The sequence below is a fragment of the Delphinapterus leucas genome, chromosome 14 (assembly GCF_059928025.1).
Source record: "Delphinapterus leucas isolate spDelLeu-1000000601 "Yukka" chromosome 14, BTC_Dleu_Yukka2, whole genome shotgun sequence".
In the NCBI taxonomy this organism is placed as follows: domain Eukaryota; kingdom Metazoa; phylum Chordata; class Mammalia; order Artiodactyla; family Monodontidae; genus Delphinapterus; species Delphinapterus leucas.
Window position 1 is genome coordinate 11,891,279 of NC_143142.1, and position 15,276 is coordinate 11,906,554.

The following is a 15,276-nucleotide window of genomic DNA, read 5'->3' on the forward strand; positions in this document are numbered from 1 at the left end:
CAGATATAGAGAATAAACTAGTGGTTCCCAGAGGGGAGAGGGGCAATATAGGGGTAGGGGATTAAGAGGTACAAACTATTATGTATAAAATAAATAAACCTCAAGGAGATATAGTAAAACATAGGGAAGATAACAAGTATTTTATAATAACTATAAATGGAGTATAACCTTTAAAAATTGTGAATCACTATATTGTACACCTGTAACTTATATAATATTGTACAGCAACTATACTTCAATTAAAAAAAAGAAAATCTCCCTCCTTACCCCACTCCTAAGGCATCAACCTGGACCTGCCCTTTTTCCAACCCTAAGGACTGAAAGAGCAGAAGCCCCTCCTGTGTCGTTGTGGGCACAAATTTTAAATAGAGGGAGCCATTTAAAACTCTATGTGACCTGACGCAGCTCAAGGTCAAAAGCAATTTGGGGCCAGGATGGGGCTGTGAGGGCTGTGGCCAGCAGCACAAATAGAATTTACACTTTTCGAGAGTAAAGAAACTCCACAGTAAGACCCTGGCCTCAGGGGCAAAATTGATGGGGGAAGCACCAAAAAAAAAAAAAAAAAAAAAAAAAAAAAATCAATCATCAAGGTAAATAGTATTTTAATGTAATATTTTTTTAAATAAAAATTAACTTTTTAAATATATCAAAACTTTAAACAAAGACCAGGTCAGGGCTGAAATTAGGGGGAAACAAGTGAGGCGAGTTAGGGCAAGGTGGGAGCTTGTCTTTCTTTAAAGTTGTTTTTGGTTTTTTTTTTCTTGCGGTACGCGGGCCTCTCACTGCTGTGGCCTCTCCTGTTGCGGAGCACAGGCTCCGGACGCGCAGGCTCAGCGGCCATGGCTCACGGGCCCAGCCGCTCCGCAGCATGTGGGATCTTCCCGGACCGGGGCACGAACCCACGTCCCCTGCATCAGCAGGCGGACTCTCAACCACTGCGCCACCAGGGAAGCCCTATTTAAAGTTTTGATATTTTGTTTGTCATGGATTTTTTTTTTTGCATTAATTTTGATTTTTTTAAAAAACATTGAATTAATTTGGAATATTGTGTAAATAAATTAATAGTATTGATATTGATCCCTGGGTTTGTTGGTGCCCCCTTAAATTTTGCACCCAAGTCTAGTGCCTTACTTGCCTCACCCTAGTCCAGGCCCTGGAGAGGGAGCAAGTGTCCTGAGGCTCCTGACACTGCCCAATATCTGGGAACTTACCCAGTCTCCCTGGTGAAACTTGGCCTTCATTCATTCATTCATTCATTCACTCACTCATTCGATACTATTTATTATTCCCAGTCTGGGCCAGGCATTGTGCTGGGTTTTGTAGATGACTTGGTCCCTGCCTCCATGGTGCTTTCAGTCTCAAGGAGGAGATCAGTTACCCAAATAACCACTTAATTCCAATAAAGTGCTGCAAAATAAATTTTATGGTACCTAGAGGCATAAAGCTTCCTGACCCAACCCAGATCAGGCATAAGGGAAGGCTTCCCAGAGTCAATAGCATTTTAGCTGAGAATGAAAGGTGGGTAAGAGCTGAACAGGCACAGAAGGAAAAGAGAAGGAAGGAACTGCCGTGCAAAGGTCCTGAGGTCAGAAGGAACTCAGCAATGCTCACTTTCTCCTGGATTCACCTTCAGGGTGGGTTTAGGAGATAAACAGCAGCCCAAGGCAATGGTTCCCAGGCCTGGATGTCCATCCAAATCACCTGGGAAACATGTTAAAGTGCATATTCTCAGGCCCCAGCTGTGGAAGCTGTGATCCCACAGGTCTCACATGAGCCAAGGAATTAGATTCTGGCATAGTAAGTTCCAGTCACTCACTGGCATTTCAGCATCCCCAGACTAAGGATATCCCGCCTGTGTGTCTTCCCATGAGGCTCCTGCCCCATGGTGAGCTGGGCTTTGTTGCTCTCTGCAGGTTGGAGTGGTTCAAGGACCTTGGGCTGAAGTGGTACGGCCTCCCCGCTGTGTCAAACATGCTCCTGGAGATCGGCGGCCTGGAGTTCAGCGCCTGTCCCTTCAGTGGCTGGTACATGGGCACAGAGATTGGCGTCCGCGACTACTGTGACAGCTCCCGATACAACATCCTGGAGGTGAAGTCCCTTCTTGGTCATCATGATGCAGAAGCAGAAGGCAAAGGGGATGGGCTCAGCTGTCCTTTCCCATAGCTGAGCTTTGGGGCTTGGAAACTAGAAGAGGTTAAAACAGAATCTGCAATTCTGGGGATGCCCCCTGGCCTTTCTGAAGCCTTCCGTGGCATTAAGAGTATGTGTACTACAAAAAAAACAAAAAAAGAGAAGAGTACGTGTACTATGTGCTCGGCAGCACTCCAAGCACCTTGCGTGTATTAGGTGCTCATTTAATCCTTACCACAACCTCCAGGTGTGATAATTCCCCTTTCACAGATGAGGAAACTGAGGCCTTTGGGAGGGTTAAAATGAGGACGAGCTCAAGATCATACAGCTAGGGAGTGGCAGAGCTGGGATGTGAACCCAGTCTGGCTTTTTTTTCTTCCGCGCCCCCGGCAGTCTGGCTTTATGATCCGAGTTCATACGCATTCTACTGCACTGCCTGTCAGTGTCAAGCCTTGTTAGAAGGTTTTGAGAACGACCCATGAACATGGGACATTTTTGGTCTCTTTTCTTAAAAAACAAGGCTTGACAGTGATTCCCCACCATGTACATTTCTGGGTGGAGGTTCTGATTCTCTCCAGGGCTGAGTCATACTGATTTACAAAAGAGTGCTGAGGCGGACTGCTCCCTGGAGCTCTACTTTGGTGAAAGCGTCAGGATTGCTGTGGTTTTGTCAGCAAATGTTGTCTGGAACCACAGTCTGCTGTGATTGGCCTTGTTTCAAAAGAGGACACTGAGAAACAGAAGTTAAATGCTGAGCCTACGTCACACAGTAAATAAAGCACAGGGCAAAATTCGTACTCGGAAACAAGCGTTAGGTTTATATTGTTAAAATCCATGGGTGTTCACTTCGGTGGACCTTAAGGGCATTATGCTAAGTGAGATAAATCAGACAGAGAAAGACAAATACTACGTGATCTCACGTATATGTGGAATCTAAAAAAGCCAAACTCCCCAAAACAGAGAGTAGAGTGGTGATTACCAGGGGCTGGGGAGGCGGCGCAGGAGAACTGGGGAAGATGTTGTGGAAGTGTACAAACCTGCAACTAGCAGATAAATAATTCCTGGAGGTTTAATGCACAGCATAGTGATTATGCTCGACAATGATACTGTTATAAATTTCAGAGTTGCTAAGAGACTAGATCTTAATTGTTCTCACCACAAAAAAGAAATGGTAATGATGCGATTGGATGAAGGTGTTAACTAACCCTACAGCGGTAATCATATTGCAATATATAAATGTATCAAACCAATATCTCTCACACCTGAAATACACATAATGTTATATGTCAATTTTATCTCAATTTTTAAAAATTCCATGGGTGCTGGCCTGGAAAACAGAACCAGGGGTCCTCAGCCTCGCCACACACTGGAATTACCTAGGGAGTTTTATTATGCTGGGGTCCCACTCCCCAGAATTTGGATGAAAGTGCTCCAGGGTGGAGCCCGGGCACCAGTAATTTTCAAAGCTCCCCAGAAGATTCTACTGGGAAGCCACTGATTTATACAAACTCCTGGCAGGAAAGGAAAAAACATTTCCAGGCAATTTCCAGAAATGTGGCTGAAGTAATATTTGGGAATTTTTAAAGTCATATATATATATTTTTGCACTTTCTTGCAACCAATTTCTATTCTTTTAACCAAAATAATGCTGTAGAAGTAACAGCAGCAGCATGACTGGCTGTGCACACTCTCTTCTTTTATAAAATAACTCAAGTTTTATATGTATTTGTGTAAAGCAGCGAATTTCTTACTGTGTTTGTATCATCGCTAAAAGACCCCAAACAGACCCTAACACCTCAGCCTCAAAAGAGTAAATTAATGTCTGCTTTCGTGATCCCTGCTTACATTTCAATTGCAAAGAGTAGTCACTGGGTAACTTAAATGAGACACGCTCCCACCCCAGCCTTCCAGTTCTAACTGCCATTATGTACAAATGTTGACATCTGGGGCTGGGAAGTGATTTACCCAAACTTGAGAAATTTTCACATTCTAACCCCATAATGAGACCTAGATTCCCACAAGTGACTGGAATTGACAGAGGAAGTGAGAAGCCAGGCTCTAATTAATGGATGTGCTATTGGTTCTTCCCTACTCCTGACATCAGCTTAGCTGGAGCTGTAACCTAAATGTCAGGAGTTGTTTTCTCCAAATAGTTTTGCTAAAGGAATCTGCTGGCTGGGGAGCCGCTCCCAGGTCTTGGGCGTTACGCATCTCCCTGGGCTCCAGCCCCGAGGCCAACTGGCTCTGTGGCCTGTGAGCAAGTCTCTGCAGCTCTCTGAGCCTCAGTTTCCTCATCTGTCAAGTGGAGTAGGCAGGCATCCCCATGAACTCAAAATACCCATGATCTAGATTCCAGGCAGTAGCCACTCTGGAGATGGACCAGGATGGGTGGAGAGCTTTTCCTACTAGAAAGCAGCTCATGTTTCCTACTAGAAAGCAGGTCATGTCACCAGACCCACATCTCTCCTTAAAGTCCCCCAAAGACCCTCCTCATCATATTTGGAACAAAATCCTCACTCCTTAGCACATCTAGCGTAACCAGTCCTGCATCTCTCTCTCACCAACTCCCCCTGGCTCCCTACCCTCCAAAAACACTGACCTTTCTGTACCTCAGTGCAAGCCTGATCCCACCCCAGGGTCTTTGCATATGCTGTTCTCTCTGCATAGAACATTCCCTCCCAAGATTTACAAATGTCTTGCTTCTTCTTATCATTTGGGACTCACCTGTATGCCACCTCTGCAGTGGTCCTTCCCTGACTATCCTGGTTCAATTCATCCTGCCCCCATATCCCTCTTTATCCCATTTCCTCACCTTATTTTCTTCCTAGGAATTAGCACTCATCACAATATTAACTATTTCTCTCCCGCACTAGAAGGTAAGCTCAATAATAAAAGGTCCAGCCAAGTCCCTCTAGACTCTTGATGCTACCAGTGGGTCCTCAATAAAAAAAAAAAAATTTGAGTAAGTGAATTAGTCTGCATATGAGTTGATGAATTAATTAAGAATTTCATTGGTGACTCTAGCCCTGTCCCTCTTTAGTCTGAAATCCAGAGGTGCCCCAGCCTATGAGTCTGTGTTTCCTTCCCCTTTCAGGAAGTGGCCAAGAAGATGAACTTGGACATGAGGAAGACATCCTCCCTGTGGAAGGACCAGGCGCTGGTGGAGATCAACATCGCAGTGCTGTACAGCTTCCAGGTAGTGCCAGGGCACACCTTCTGGCTGCCAAGCCTCAAAGGGGAACTAAAACCTTTCAGAGTCTCGGGGCAGAAGGTCAAGAGCCCAGCTTCCAGGAACCATCCTTGCAGGGATCTGCCTACCAGTGAGGTGTACTTCCCATCATGCATGCCTTTCTCCCCATGATGGATCTTGGGTGGGGACCATTTGAGAAAGAGGCAAAAAGATAGGGGTTTTGTGACTTGTTGCTTATGATTTATTTTTATTATTTTTTTTTTTTTTGCGGTACGCGGGCCTCTCACTGCTGTGGCCTCTCCCGTTGCAGAGCACAGGCTCCGGATGTGCAGGCTCAGCAGCCATGGCTCACGGGCCCAGCCGCTCCGCAGCATGTGGGATCCTCCCAGACCGGGGCACGAACCCGTGTCCCCTGCATCGGCAGGCGGACTCTCAACCACTGCACCACCAGAGAAGCCCTGCTTATGATTTTTTAGAATTGAAATGACAAACATCTGGGACTTCCCTGGTGGTCCAGTGGTTAAGACCCCACACTTCCACCGCAGGGGGCATGGGTTCCATCCCTCGTAGGGAAACTAAAATCCTGCAGGACGCGTGGCGTGGCCAAAAAAAAAAAAAAAAGAAATGGCAGGCATCATCTGTGTCTTGCCACTTCTTAGGCATTCAGACTTTCACCTAACAGAAACAAATACTCATCGTCATGATCAGAAGCATAGGTCCCCCAATGCATGTGGCTCCATGATAAAGGCTATTATATGCAGTATGATAGCTTTAAAAATTATCGGCTAAACCATGACACTTTTGAGAGCAAATGGGGGGCACCACTAATAATTGTAACAGTACAAAGGCATAATCTGGGATTCTCCTGGGCAAACCAGGAGGCCCACAGAATAGAGGTCACTCTCTGTAGTAGAGACCAGCTCTGTCCTCTGAGGGTGATGGTTTGGGAAGCTAGACCCTCATAGACATACATGGGAGGCATCCACAGGCAGTAGAATGAACATATCAAATCATGTATAGACATGAATATAAACCATAGGTCCCCATGTCAGGAATAGGGAGACTGGGTATACTGGGGAATGTATATCCCAGGGAAGAGACCAGTTGAGATGGGATGAGGGAGAAGGAAGCCCCCTCCCTTCCCTCTCTACCGTGGAGGCGTGAAGTTCTAGGAATTGTTGAAAATGAAGGAGGGCTTTGGTGGACTGGTACGAAGATTGGCGAGCCAGAGGCAGCAGAGGTGTGAGTGAGATGAATGATTGGAAAAGAAAAGTGCAGGAAAGGGACAGAGTTTTGTGGGCAGAAAGGGAAGACACTGCCTGGGCAAGGTGAGAATCCAAGCCAGCCGACTACAACGGGCCCTGCGGCTGGGTTACGCGGACATTCAGTCCACCCAGCTCTGCTGTGATTGACTTGTTTTCATTTTAATAAACTCATCCTTATTACTTAAAATTGTTTATTTTAAGAGGATTTTGTGTCACCATCATAAATGGAGAGCCAGTACCATTTGCCATAAATAGAATTGTAAATTTAAATAAATATATAAACAAACACACACAGGGAAACAACACAAAGTTGTTGGATTCTAGTTGCCTGAGCTTCCTCTCTCATTAAAAAAAAAAAAAGAGAGAGAAGGAGAAAGGACAGAGGAAGATTGGCAAGAGAGGTGTTTCTCCTGGGTCTAATCAGGATTGAAAGAACAATGCAGAGAATCACCTGCCTAGAATCATCTCCAGGACCAGCCTTTGGGAAACACTGCTCTATGGGCAGGGGAGTCCCAAAATACCCCAGCTGCTCTTTCCTCCTGACTCCTTGTCCCGTCTCCTCCCACAGAGTGACAAAGTGACCATCGTTGACCACCACTCTGCCACCGAGTCCTTCATTAAGCACATGGAGAATGAATACCACTGCCGGGGAGGCTGCCCCGCTGACTGGGTGTGGATCGTGCCCCCCATGTCTGGCAGCATCACCCCCGTCTTCCACCAAGAGATGCTCAACTACCGACTCACCCCCTCCTTCGAATACCAGGTCCTGCCCCTCCCCACCTCTTTCGTGCTAAGTCTTCAATATCCGGTGTGTGTGTTATGATTAGAGCACGTCTCAACTCAGACTTGCGTTTCGGATGCTCAAGTGTGGCCACCATGTTGAACAGCACAGCTCAAGCTGAAAGACGAATGGAGATGAAATGAGTAGTCCGGGGTCACGAGGAGAGTGTCTGAGAGGGGTTCTGAGGGATGAGCGGGAAGGTCTAGCCGGACAGTGCAGGGAGGCTGGACCAGCCACTCTGTGTCAGGACCCCTGGGGTCGCCACTGACAGAATCGTTCCCTTCAAGGGCTAAGGGTTGGACGTAGCTGGACAGCCACAAGCCCCCAGGGGGCCCTGAGCAACTCCCAAGAGGAGCCAGGGTCCCTCACCGCAGTGACCATAGTCCTCTCTTCCCAGCCTGACCCTTGGAATACCCACATCTGGAAAGGTACCAACGGGACCCCCACAAAGCGGCGAGCCATTGGCTTCAAGAAGCTGGCAGAGTAAGTCTCCTAAAGTAGGTGGGGATGGGGGATGGATGTGCCCCCACATTCAGAGAGCCCCAGCAAAGAAGGCTGGAAACATGCTTGCACCTCTGCCCTCTTGTGTGACATGATTTCTCCATTTTCTCCAACCCCCTCGTGCCTCCTTTGCCTCCGAGTCTGGGATGCAAACATCACCATGACTCTTCTCCTTCCCAACCTCACTTTCCTCCCCCCACTTTCCTAAATTCTTGTCCTGGAGACAGTGTTGTGTTGATAAACCAGCTCTCCAATTAGTAAAGTTGGCCATAATAATGATAACAGATTTGTAACCTTTGCCAGTTTCCGTAGTGTAAATACTCCCACTGTGGCCAATTTCAAGCTCTCAACAGGAAGTCACTGAAGCCAGAGTCGGGAGGAGCTAGGACAAGCTGGCTCCAGCCCACCACTGCCTAGAGAGGCCTCTCGCCCAGGGCTGGGTCTCATTTCACTTGCTCATTCACTCATTCAGCCAACAAATGGATACTAAGTGCCTACTCGGTGCCCAGCACTGTGCTGGGCTCCAGAGATGCCATGATGAGCCAGATAATGTGGTCCCGCCCTCATGAAGCTCACAGCTACCACCAAGGAACGATTCATGGGGCCATAAAATAGACGTCAGCCAGTTTGGGAGGTCAAAAGGGGCTTCCCGCAGGAGATGACAATTGAGCTGAAGAATGAAATGAATAAGACTTCACTGAGAAAAGGAGGGAGGGAAGCGGGTTAGGGACCAAGGCTTTTGAAGAGTAACTGTCCTAAAGAACTCGTGGTCAGCCAGGGGACCGTCTGACAAGTGGGGTGGGGTAGACAGATGGTTTAATGGGGATGCCAGCTTTCTGTCTAAAGATAGAGAACTCCCTGATCCACTCAGCAGAGACCCTCTATTTGGAGCTCACTTTTTGGCAGTGGGGCTAGTATGCACCGAGCTACTTAGTCACTTTCCTCAGCGCCTCGGGTCCAGCTCTCAACAGGTGACTGGTAGATCTTGCAGGGACTGAAACCTAGATCCTGGCTCCACTAATATGGTCCACAGGATCTCTCCCTTCTCTCCCTCCCTCCCGTTTCTCCTTCCACCTAACTTTATCTGCAGCCAAGCAAGAATGCATCAGCAGCCATTCTTTCCCCAACAAGAGCATCACAAATTCTCAGGGACAGCAGCCTTTGGCTTCAGTTCAGTTCAAACTGTTTCTGAGGGAAGAAGGGAGGGAAAAATCTAAAGAATTAATTGCGCTGTTAAGTTCCGGGTAGAAACAATGGGAGTTAATTATAGATGCTTTTGTACAATCCGATCATTCAAAGGGAACCCTCCAGGCACTTTTTATTCTCTTCTGTTTCTCCCCCTTTAGCTCCGCAGCGTGGGTAGTTTCCCTGATTCTAAAAAATGATGAATTGACCACCGATAATCCCCAGGTGGGGGTAACTAGCAATTTGTCTACTCTGAGATTCCTAGTTAGAACAGGGATGCTTGCTCGGAAGGTGAGCCCAGGCATTCATAGATGGGAAGGAAGAAACACTGGTTCTGAATTCTCCATTTAACTAGAAAGAGCCTCGACTTGACATTTAAACTCCCCAGGGCTTTGGTGGTAGCAGTATGTTTAAAATCCATTCCTTCTTTTGATAGATACGTATTTAGTGCCTGTTAAGTTTCAGCCTCTGCAAGACCCTGGATGTGCATGGCTGCTTCAACCAGACTTGGTCCTTCCTTTGTGGATTTATGAACCTCTAAAATCCCTTCTAGCTCAATACCTGCTGATTTATTAGTGATTCGTTCTCTCTCTCTCTCTCTCTCTCTCTTTCTCTTTCTCTCTTTCTCTCCCCACCCTCTCCCTCTCTCTCCCTCTCTCTCTCTCACACACACACACGCACGCACACGCTCACACACACACATGCACACACACACGAACGTAAGCCCCATGACAGCCATTTCTCTGTGTTTCCATTCCTATAACAATGCCTGGCACATGGCTAGGCACTCAACAAACACTTGATGAATGAACAAATGAGTGAAGGAATGACTCATCATCTTTTGGGGCAATGCTTGGCAAACCAAGGTTCTCAAGACCGGGATCAATTAATCAAGTAACAAACTAATAAAACTAACCATGTTAGCTCATGACCAGTTGGTCTGGAGTGACTTAAGAAAGGGATCAATATGGCACCTAAACTTACACTTTGAGTATCCCTGAAGCCATCAAAGATTAGGAGAGAAAGTTCATGGATCATAGTTCTTGCCCAAAAGTCCCAGCGTGTCATCCTCCCTCCTTTCTGCATTTCCCATTTTCCTCTCCATCCTCTCCCCCCCAGAGCCGTCAAGTTCTCAGCCAAGCTGATGGGACAAGCCATGGCCAAGAGGGTCAAGGCTACCATCCTGTACGCCACAGAGACGGGCAAATCGCAGGCTTATGCCAAAACCCTGTGTGAGATCTTCAAACATGCCTTTGACGCCAAGGTGGGTAGGGGGCAGTGCCAGCTCTCTGACCCTTCATGGTAAAGTTGGGGAGGGGAGAGAAGGAATTCAGCAAAGAAGAATCCTTTGAGAATGGGTGATAGCACATCTGAAGATGCCCATCAACTCACTCACGCACATTTGCATATGTTTCAGCGGACTCTGATGCTTCTCTCCCTGGGAACCCTCCAGGAGTCCGGGAATCATAACCCCCATCCCAAGAGCAAAATATTAGAAAGTTTATGAAAGACAATTCTGGAGTCAGTTTGGGAAGCTCTGCCTTTAATACAATTCAGTGGGTTTCTTTGCTGCAGGAATTCTCAGAGCCTTTAATCTGCACCTACGTGTTATCATTCCCAGAAGAGGAGAGGAGAGAATATAAATGTTTCCCAAAGATGTTTGCTTATGGATCACTTACTTTTTTTTCTTTTTTTTTTTTTTGCGGTACGCGGGCCTCTCACCGCTGTGGCCTCTCCCATCGCGGAGCACACGCTCCGGACACGCAGGCTCCGATGCACAGGCCCAGCGGCCATGGCCCACGGGCCCCGCCGCTCCGCGGCACGCGGGATCCTCCCTGACCGGGGCACGAACCCGCGTCCCCTGCATCGGCAGGTGGACTCCCAACCACTGCGCCACCAGGGAAGCCCGGATCACTTACTTTTAAAGAGCATCTCAGGAGACTAGCCTTCCCTAGAACCTACTTTGAGAAATGTTGCTCAAGTAATGCTAAGATATAGGGCAAAACAATCTTTCCTTAAGGCGGGTATCTCAGACCTGTTTGGCCCAGGTCCTCCACACTGCTGGACGGAGGATTAGAAAGGAAGCGGAGCAGACAATTGGTCAAATCCAGCTGGGTCGTTCCCAGCCTAAATGTGATCAAGAAGATTCCAGCATCCTTTGGTTGTAAGAAGCCCAGGAGTCTTAATCAAGATCTGTCTTTACGGGAGCTTCCCTGGTGGTGCAGTGGTTGAGAGTCCGCCTGCCGATGCAGGGGATGTGGGTTCGTGCCCCGGTCCGGGAGGATCCCACATGCCGCGGAGCTGCCGGGCCCGTGAGCCGTGGCCGCTGAGCCTGTGCATCCGGAGCCTGTGCTCTGCAACGGGAGAGGCCACAACAGTGAGAGTCCCGCGTACCACAAAAAAACAAAAAAGATTTGTCTTTACTGACAGCCAACCCATTGCCGCAGACTCTCTGTAGTCCTTCAGGCCACAGGTGACCACAGAAAGGTCCCACACTGCCAACAAGCTATTAGTTCTACCCACTTGAGCCCATGGAAATAGTGACCCCCAGAACCTTTGGATCTCCTTCCAAAGGAGATGGCTCAAGATGACTCATCGTCTTCCTCTCTCTCTTCTCTTCCCCCATCACTTTGTTCTCTCCTACCCCTTCTCTCTTCTCATCACCTTCTTCCTTCCTCTCCCCACCCCCCATTCTGCCACGTAGGTGATGTCCATGGAAGAATATGACATTGTACACCTGGAGCATGAAACTCTGGCCCTGGTGGTTACCAGCACCTTTGGAAATGGAGACCCCCCTGAGAATGGGGAGGTGAGATGAGCTTCTACCTGTTCTGGCACGTGTTTCCATCAGCAGAAAAGAGGGGCATCGGTTACACCTGCTATTCAGTAGCAAATCCTCCAAAGCCTCAAAGCCAGTGACCTCAGTTTGGGTCCAAGTTCTGCCAAGATAGGACAATTCCAAGTCTTCAGTCTATGGGTGTCCACTGACTAGCCGATCCCTAGTGAAAACGCTGTCACCTGAGTGAGCTACCTCTTTGGAATGGATGCTGCAATCAAGAGCTTGGTGTCCCCGGCTCCAGATGAAAGAAGCAGGGACAGTATTTTTGTAGAAAGCCACAAAGGGGATTTGTGTGCTGCGGGGAGGTGAGGGGAGTCCAAACCTGTAGCCCTTTATAAACAGCCCTCTTCCACATGCAGCGCTGCTGCCCAGCCTGAGCCCCTGACGCCCTGGCCCCCGGGCATCAGGCTCCCCTTTTGCCGGTTAGGTCCCCAGAGCCTCTCCCCAACCCCGTTCCAGATTTAATCACGCCTGCCTTACATTTTGCTTGTCTCTTTCGGCCTCCAGAAATTTGGCTGCGCCTTGATGGAAATGAGGCACCCCAACTCTGTGCACGAGGAAAGGAAGTAAGTGAAAGACCCGCCAGCGTCACATGACACCCTGTGAGGGTAACTGAAAATTGCCTTTTGGCATCTGGGGCTCACATCTGAGTTCTGGGTAGTTTTGTGACCTGAAGTTCATTTGTGACTGATTTTAGCCGGTGGGCGTCTGTCGTCCTCTGGGGCGGATTATTTGGTCTTTGGTCACTTCACAGCCCTGTGCCTCAGTTTCTTTTTCCATCACCCTGGGTTTATTCCATCTGCATGAATTTTCTAATCTGTAAGAATCAAATTAGAAAACAGATGTCAGCGTCCTATGAAAAGTTGTGCACTGTGTAAATACCAGTTCTTACCATGGCCGCCCTTTGGAAACCTACATTCAGAATCAGTGAGTTTCTTTCCCTAGAACTTTTCCATCTGATGGAGTTGCATCCACTAACGTGGAGGCTGACCTCAAATGATAGCTCGGGAATTCCCTGGCTGTCTAGTGGTTAGGACTTGGCACTTTCACTGCTGAGGGCCTGGGTTCAATCCCTGGTTTGGAACTATAGGATCCCACAAGCCACGCAGTGCAGGCAAAAAAAAAAAAAAAAAAGAAAAGGATATCTCATAAGGTGAAAAATGCCTGAGGTCAAAAGATGTTCCTGGTAAAACGGCATCTAACATGGGGTTCGGTTCTAAAGATATTTCATAAGGTGACAAACACCCGTAACCAAAATTACCCTTGAAAAACCCTTAAATCCCCCCGAAGTAGAGAACATAAGGCGTGTGCACACAGAGCTACCTTTCTGTGAGAGCATCTCAGTGTTTCCTCCACCGCGGAACAGGTCTTAAGTTGAGCACTGGATGCCATGGCTGGCTGGTGGTTAGAGGCTGTGTGCTGCACAGCATCCCTCTTGGTTTTCTTTCAGCCAAGCACACATTGCCAAACTTGCCTACATTCCATATCCAGGGGACAGCTGAGTCCCTGGTGGTCAGCCTTCCTTCTGTGCTCAAGGCCAACATCTTAGTCCTCCCTCTCCCTGCCTCTCTCCTTCCCACCCTATCCTGGTGGCCTCCAGTAGGTCCCCCTCACCCCTCCTTCAGGGAGAGATAGGGCACCATCCATTCTCCCCTCTAGGTACCCGGAACCCTTGCGTTTATTTCCCCGTAAAGGGCCTCCCCTCCCCCGAGGTGACACAGAAGTCCACGGTCTGGCTGCAGCCCGTGACAGCCAGCGCAGGTAGAACGTGTGTGTGCGCGCACTCGCCTGTGCATGTGCGTGCACACGAATGTGTGCACGTGTATGCCTTGCATTCACGTGTGTGCGTGAGTGGTGTGAGCGCTTGTGTGCATGTTGGTAGGTATGTGTGCGCATGCCCAATACTGCAGCATCCAAGGCCACACCCAGGTCTCAAGGAGACCTGAGTTCTAACCCGGGCCGTGAGACTAACACGCTGAGTAACCTTGAGCAAGCTGCTTGACCTCTCTGGGCCTCGTCTTTCTCATCTGCCAAATGGGGAGAAACTACCTCTGCCCCAACCACCTCTGGGAGCTGTTGCAAGGATCGAAGGATAATAACAAAGAGGAACGCATTTGGAAAAACCTCAAGCCTCATACAAACACAAGTGCTGTTATTTTTACCCCACAACCGTCAACCATCCTTCCCACACTAACAACACACAGCCACCCCCTGATATGTTACAGGACGTATTTGGAGAAGTGACTCAATGTGAGACTATTTTTAGGGCAGCAAATACACTTACATATATTTAGAACTTTCCTGATGCTGGAGCGAAAACTTTGAAGAACATCCAGCTTAGGAACCCTGCTGCCAGAACGTGCAATTTCTTTTTTTGTCTTTTGCACTCAGATTTGTGTGTTGAGTTTTCGTGTTTGGGGTTTTGATTTGAGAGTTTTATGGAGTTTTTTAGTTTGGGGGTTTATTTTGTTTTGTTGCTCTTGGAAACATTTTTGGTTTGGTTTGGTTTGGTCTTTGCCTTATCTGAGAACAAGACTTACCACTTTTAAAGGAAAACTGGAAAACCATTCATGGTTTTTTTTTTTTTTTTTTTACATCTCGAGGCTCCTGAGCCTCTGATGCTGAGGTCCCAATGACACCTTTCTTCCCCTTTGAAACAACTTCATAAGAAATCCATTCTCTTTTCAGGCTGTGTCAGTGCTGAACATTTTTCAGTTTACTTGAAATGTGAAATGTGAGAGACCCTTGCAATGTCTAAAGACCAAAACTTTATTGAAAGAGAATGTTGTGATGGTTACCAGTGGGGAGAGGGAAGGGGGAGGTGCAAGACAGGGATAGGGGATTAAGAGGTACAAACTATCACGTATAAAATAAGCTACAGTGTTATATTGTACAACCCAGGGAATATAGTCAATATTTTATAATAACTATAAATGGAGTATATAACATTTAAAAATTGTGAATCACTATATTACACACCTGTAACTTAATATCGTACATCAGCTATACTTCAATTTTTAAAAATGGAAAAAAGTTTTTAAAAAGAAAGAGAATGTTGAATGGGGTAGTCCCGCACCATCCAATAAACCTTTCTACAGGCATATAAATGTTCTATATCTGTACCATCCTGTACGGCAGCCACAAACCACTCATGGCCGTTGAGAACTTGACACGAGGCTAGAGCACGTGGCGAACAGAATGGTTCATTGTATTGAATTTGAGTGAATTTAACTTTAAATAGCCACGCACAGCCAACGGCTACGGTAGTAGACAGCACGAGTGTAGTTCTTGGCTACTCCGTGTGAGGAGAGGAGACCAGCAGCATCTCCTGTGAGAAATGCAGGATCTGAGGCCCTACCCTGGACCTACTGAATTGGGATGTGCT

General features: G+C 47.6%; 1 protein-coding gene across 1 annotated transcript in view; it reads left to right on the forward strand.

Moving 5' to 3' along the window:
• Positions 1-15,276, forward strand: part of NOS1 (nitric oxide synthase 1) — an 86,375-nt gene that overhangs the window by 44,827 nt on the left and 26,272 nt on the right. The window contains exons 9-16 of the mRNA XM_022598025.3: positions 1,914-2,088; positions 5,225-5,326; positions 7,154-7,348; positions 7,764-7,849; positions 10,172-10,316; positions 11,757-11,861; positions 12,399-12,457; positions 13,551-13,652. Of these exons, the coding sequence (XP_022453733.2) occupies positions 1,914-2,088; positions 5,225-5,326; positions 7,154-7,348; positions 7,764-7,849; positions 10,172-10,316; positions 11,757-11,861; positions 12,399-12,457; positions 13,551-13,652 (969 nt within the window). The remainder of the gene's footprint in view (positions 1-1,913; positions 2,089-5,224; positions 5,327-7,153; positions 7,349-7,763; positions 7,850-10,171; positions 10,317-11,756; positions 11,862-12,398; positions 12,458-13,550; positions 13,653-15,276) is intronic.